The following is a 6,235-nucleotide window of genomic DNA, read 5'->3' as shown; positions in this document are numbered from 1 at the left end:
ATTCCAGATGCAAGCAACATGCTGCATGCCTTCCAGCCACATTTTCACTGAAAAAACCCCAAACTGCTCAGCCTGGGCTCACATCATGCCAGCAGTAGCTGTATATCAACATTCAGCAGTAATGGAATTCATTCAGAAAATGAACAATTACAAAAATACTTTCACTCCAAGAACTGATACTGTACCGAGGAAGTTATGCATACCCTCAAAGAAATCCAGAAATCAAGATGTATTTTTGTTTTTATTGAAATAAAATTAAATAATACTTCTGGCCAGTATTTACACATTTGATCCAATTACTCTTCCTGCAATGTGCTATTTCCCCACCTGCCCCTGAAGGCAGCAGCATTTTCACAACAAGAACTGCTCCCCAGATATTGAACCCACTCAGCAATGGGTAAAAGGACATTTTCGAAATGTGGCAAATTGGATCACTGAAAGGAAAAATGGAAGAGAGATTATGTAATAAAACAGAACATCATTTGAGTCATGCATTCAACATCACTTTCCAGTTTTCTGAAATTGTGCTAGCACTGGGAAAATCTCATTTCCACCCAAGACAGTGTGCAAACAGAAGCTTTTGCAGGTGAATTCACTCTGCTGGAGTGACACATAATGAACAGAATGCTCCAAATTCAAACCTTTGGCCTCTTCTCCCCCATCCTGCTCGTGTGTCTGTGCTCCATCTCCCCAGCAGCCATGTCTGGTGCCAAGGCTCTCCCTGCCTTGCTCAGCTGCCAGTGAGCTCTGAGCTCTCAGGTAAATTCACCCCCAGGCTCTGTAAAATGCTCGAGGTGGGTCCTGCCAGGCCAGCCTGGGCACTGTAGGACTCGAGCAGCTTTGCCACCAGGTTCATGTCCACATCCAGGGCTGCCAGCTCAGCAGCCTCAGCTCCACAGTCAGGGCCAGCACTCTCACATGGGGCTGCTCCAACAGAACTTGCCTGCAGGGAGTACAAAGAGAAAGCTTTATCAAATTGCATGAGCAGATTTAAGGGGGAAAAAAGGCAAACCACAGGAGAAAAGAGACAACAATTGTGCAGCCTACAAAGTCCAGTACACTCCTGAGACTTGACAGACAGGAATTCAGACACCAAATGCTCATGCCAGCTGAAAATCACCACTCTCCATTACCCACATTGAGTTCCAAGAGAAGGACACAAAGTGTTGCTGAGTCCTGGCTCAGCTTCCTATGGGAGAAAACTACTACAGGAACTCACAAGTGAAGCTGCAGCTGCTTGCCCTACTACTAAAAACAGGGAAATGGGTCTAAGCCTCTGAAAAGATGGGCAAATTCCAAGCTTAGGTAAGTTTCAGTTTATAAAAAATGTATGATGGTGCAGGTCCAGCACACTTTACTTGCATGTGGGAAGGTTCCAATCCCATTACTCAGAATGGCCACTTGCAGCACATTTCCTGCTTGGAAATTACTGCTGCAAATCAGAGCTCAAGGCACACTCACCCCTCTCTTGTGGCTGCTGAAACTTTTCCCAGCGTTGGTCTGTGCCATCTGCACTTGGAACTCAATACCGCAAAGGGGCCATTCCTATAACTGAAGTATATTAAAGGATATTAACCTAAATGTCTCCATAAAGTTGTCCAATTTTATCGTCTTCAAGTAAGTACTGAATTTATGTCCAATATATTAACTTCAAAGAAGTAGTCAAAGGCATCTTAAAAAAAAAAAAGAATCTGAGCAAAACCTCCAGAAGTCACAAAACCCAAACACACATAAAATCACACTTGCATGGGCCCAGATAGGTCTATGGTGTTATGTATGGATCTTGAAGAATATTGAATTCTAGAGGGGTGGAAATGAAATATAAACCAGTGAAATCAGTCACACCTCACACAATCACACATGGGGGTTTCCTTCACTCAAGTGTATTTCTCCCTTGCTTTAGATGAATGAATCAAGCCACACATCTTCCTTTTTGCTTTTTAATTTCCAAAATAAATTACTTTCAAAGGGGAATAAATGGCACATGTCCCCTTTAAACACATTAATTCATTTCATACAGAGATAAGGATTCAAGCTCTGGCCCCACTGCAACTCCTCAGACAAGTTCAAGGCTTCAAATGTATTTTCCCTGCAATGTTCAAAAGCCACAGACACACTGCCTCACCTTGAAATCATCCTTCTCCTTCAAGTACAAATAGAGAACCAATGCAGGAAGGAGCACAGCTTTTCTAAAATGGTTATTTGAGATGCCAGAGACCACGATCCAACCAGGAAAAATCCCTATTTTAATTGCAACAAGTTTCATTGAATATATCCTGTTTCCCTAACAACAATAACTGTTACACGTTTCTCTTCAACTGGAGAATTGCTTCAGGAGAACCAGCACAGCCTAACTGCTTCAGAACATCCCAGGCATTAAAAAGCAGCATTTCAAGTGTCACATGTGAACGTCTGTTGGTTCCTGATCCTAAGAAAAGCCCTGAATGCAACGTTCCCAACTCCCTCACTCTGTCTCTTCCCTCAAACAAAAAGAAAGTATGAGCCTGACACTCCAGGTACACACTTGCAATCCATTTTGGTGTTGTGTTCCAGCCCTTTGTAAGAATCTTGGAGCAGGGGAAAAAGAATTGAACAGTTTTTTGCTACTGACCAAATTAACGATCTCCATTTTAATCCTTTGCCATTAGCAGCCATCCATATCCAGGGGAAGGTGTCTGCTCATTATTTCACCTGGACCAGACAAAGCCTGTGTCCTTACAGAGACAGCAACACTCCAGCCCTGAGCATTCCCTACCCTGAGGGCAGCAAATCCTCTGGCCTAAACACTCCCACAATATGGAAAAAAACAACAACAATAAAATCATCCGAGTGGTTCTAGCAGAGCTTGAAAGTTCAGGAGGACACAGGAGTGCTCCTGAAGGGAGCAACAGTCAAGGACAGACATCACTGGATTTTCAGAGGCAGTCAGACCACTTGGCTAGAGGTGCAAGAGAAAACTCCAGCTGCTACAGAAAAGACCACTGTGGTCCCCTTGCCAACTGTACACAAGTTTTACTCACCCTGTTTTCACTGCTCTCAGGATTCAGCCACTTTGGGAGAAAATCAGCTGCTTCTATCAAAAGAAACTCTCCATCGTTGTCATCAATACTGGCCAAAGAGAAATTGAAAATTTAGCAGGAAAAGCTTTGCAGAGCACAACGACACACTTCTGAATCCATGCCTGCAGGGGTTTTTTAAATATTCATAAGCCCATAAAAAGTCTAAGCTTAGAAGGGACCTTAAATATCAACGCCTGTTTCCAACACCCTTGCCACAGCCAGGCACACCTTCCACTAGCCCGGGCTGCTCCAAGCCCCATCCAACCTGCCCTTGGACACTTCCAACGTGTCTGGGATGGGGAAACACCTCCAAGGATGGGCAATGGTAAGACAGAACCTTCAGAGCACAGGCACTGCCCCTTGGCAACCCTCCCACTAAAGCAGCTCAGCAGCACCCGCCTTACCTGGCTGCCAGCCCCGGCAACTCCCTGCTCATCTCCCGCAGCAGGTACACAATGAACCACTCATCCTCCACGTTATCCCCGAACTCCGCGGTGCCGCCCAAGTGCGCCGGGATCTCGCCTGCACGGGGCACAGAGACGAGAGGCGGCTCAGCAACGCCGTGCCCAGCAACAGATTGTCCACACGGGCTGCGGAGTCTCCCTCGCTGCGGATATCCCAGACCCTGCTGACAGAATCTTGTGTCCTGTGCTCGGGGACGGCCCGGCTGCAGCAGGGAGGCGGCACCAGATGCCTCACTGGGTTAACCCGTGCTGTGACACCGAGAGTCGGGGAAGCCGCCGGGTCCCCCTCACACGCTCCCGGTTCGAGCCCGCCGGGTCCCCCTCACACGCCGTCGGTTCCCGGCCGCCGGATCCCCATCATACGCCATAGTTCCCCCCTCAGACGCTCCTGGTTTGTGGCCGCCGAGTTCCCCTCACACCTCCGCCCCCGCGTGCTCCTCACACGGCCCAGTCGCCCCTCACACACTGCCGGTTCTCGGCCGCCGCACTCTCCTCAAAAGATCCCGGCTCTCGGCCGCCGGGTGCCCCTGACACTCTCTCGGTCCCCACTCACACTCTCCCGGTTCCTGGACGTCGGATCCCTCTCCAATGATCCCCGTTCTCCCTCAGACGCTCCTGGTTTCCGGCCGCCGGATCCCCTCACACCTCCCCGGTTCCCCCTCACACGCCCTCGGTTCCCGGCCACCGGGTCGTCCTCACACGGTCCAGCTCCCCCTCACACGCTGCCGGTTCCCGGCCGCCGGATTAACCTCTAAAGATTCCGATTCCCGGCCGCCAGGTGTCCCTACCACTCTCCCGGTTCACCCTCACAAGCTCCCGGTTCCCGGCCGCCGGATCCCCTTCAAACGTTTCCGCCTAGTTCTCCCTCAGAGACTCCTCGAGTCCAGCCGCCTGGTTCCCCCTCAGGAGCCCTCGGTCTTCCCTCACGCTCTCCCGGTTCCCGGCCGCCGGATCCCCCTCACGGTCCCCCCGCTCCGGGCGCTCCTCCCGCCGCGCCTCCGCCCCGCTCCCGGCTCACCGCGGCCCGGCACGTAGCGCAGGCGGAACGGCTGCCGCTGCCACACGCAGGCGGCCAGGAGCGGGGCCAAGCGCACCAGGGTCAGCTCAGCGCAGCGCCGCAGCAGCGCCTCGCCGCCCGGGCCCGCCGCCGCCGCCGCCGCGAACAGGCGGGAGCGCACCGCGACCTCGGGCAGCGCCGGCCGCCGCAGCGCCTCCATCGCGCCGGGGCCCAAAGCGCTCCGCCCCCGGGGAGGAGCGGCGCGATGGCGGCGGCGCTGAGGGTGATATCGCGATACGCGCGGAAACCGGTGCAGCCGTGAGTGGCCGCCGCTGCCCCGGTGCCCGGCGCGGCCCCGAGCCCCAGCGCGGTCCCGGTCGCGATCCCCCGGCCCCGCTCCCGGGCCTGCCGCCCGCGCTGCCCCCAGCACCGAGCAGGGCCCCGGGACGGCCCGGTCACCCCCTGTCCCCGACGGGAGATGGTTCCCGGCATTCCTGAGCACCGGTCCCGGCCCGACACCGGTGGGACCGAACGCGATTAAATAAGAGCCCGTAACCGGCTCTTATCCCCTGACCCAAGAGTTGGGTCAGTTCTGACGTATTCGGCTCGTTTACTCTTGTTGTATATAATTTAATTCAATGTAATTAATCTACAGGGATAATGGCGTCATCTCTGCTTTTAGGGAGCTCTACCTCAATTCACAGCATCTTAGGTTTAAGTTTAACTGATTTTGATCCAGCTGTCCTATTGGTATAGGGTCAAGTTGTCAAGTCCAAGAGACTTGAATATAGTTTTGAGGCAGAAAACATCTGGGTTTTGTGAAATACAAAGTTGTGTTTCGTGTCACGTACAAACAGGCAATGTGTGTAGTTGTGAATGCGAAATGTGTGGACCCCGACAATGGGAGAGCTGTGAATTCTAATAATAACTGAGGAGAATAAAGCATGGAAAAAGGTCTTTGAACCTATCTGTTGTTTGCAAATTAACCCTGGTTGATTTAGGAGCATTGGAATTAAAGTGTTAAAGATGTTGCTTTTTGCCTGTATTTAATCCATAAAGAGTTCTGCAATAATAACCTTTTGAAGTATAATTTTAGAATATTACTTGTATCCTTGAAACTATAGCTTTGGAATATATATAAAGGAAATATGCTTATCTCACGCCTTATTGAAGCAGAGAAAAACAGCTTGAGAAAGGAAGATGAACATCACCCCAAGGATTTAGGGTTTCGACCAAAGGGAAGCTGGACATCACTGTTATGGGATTTATGGTCTCTGCAATTAAAAGGTGGACACACATCTGGGGAGCTGGACCCCTCCAGATGGGATTTGTCTTTCTTCTTTCGGAAACTGGACTGTCACCATCTGGGCATACTCCTTTTGAGATACATCCTGAGAAACTGAGATCACAATAGTGTATAGTATTATGATGTAATAATTTCGAATAAAAATTGCTGATGAGTAAAAAAATTGGAAATAGGAACTGCTGAGAAAGCTGATGAGTACCCCTAAAAATACCTGTAACCCTCAATTATTGGTGTGCAGTTGGAGGCAAAACTTCCCCCACTGTACCCAGCGCTGTATTGCTCATACTTTACCATATTAAATAATAAATTGATTGCTGCTTGAATATTGGCCTACTCAAGCTTCTTATTCTTAACAGGGAGAAGGTGCATTTATAGGATTTGATGCATTTCTCATTCCCTTCCTCCAATT

At 50.2% G+C, this 6,235-nt stretch overlaps 1 protein-coding gene across 1 annotated transcript; it reads right to left on the bottom strand.

The window, feature by feature from the left end:
* Nucleotides 1–222: 222 nt before the first annotated feature.
* On the bottom strand, nt 223–4,740 carry LOC134422281 (protein ecdysoneless homolog). The gene is made up of 5 exons (XM_063164271.1): nt 4,542–4,740; nt 3,464–3,581; nt 3,021–3,108; nt 1,462–1,545; nt 223–943 (listed from the first exon to the last, which is right to left on the bottom strand). The coding sequence occupies exons 1-5, from the start codon at nt 4,738–4,740 to the stop codon at nt 731–733; spliced, it is 702 nt and encodes a 233-aa protein (XP_063020341.1). The 3' UTR covers nt 223–730.
* Between the last annotated feature and the right edge of the window lie 1,495 nt (nt 4,741–6,235).

This window comes from Melospiza melodia, chromosome 9 (assembly GCF_035770615.1).
Source record: "Melospiza melodia melodia isolate bMelMel2 chromosome 9, bMelMel2.pri, whole genome shotgun sequence".
Taxonomy (NCBI): Eukaryota; Metazoa; Chordata; class Aves; order Passeriformes; family Passerellidae; genus Melospiza; species Melospiza melodia.
The sequence above is the reverse complement of the archived record's forward strand: the minus strand, read 5'-3'. Positions and strand labels throughout refer to the sequence as shown.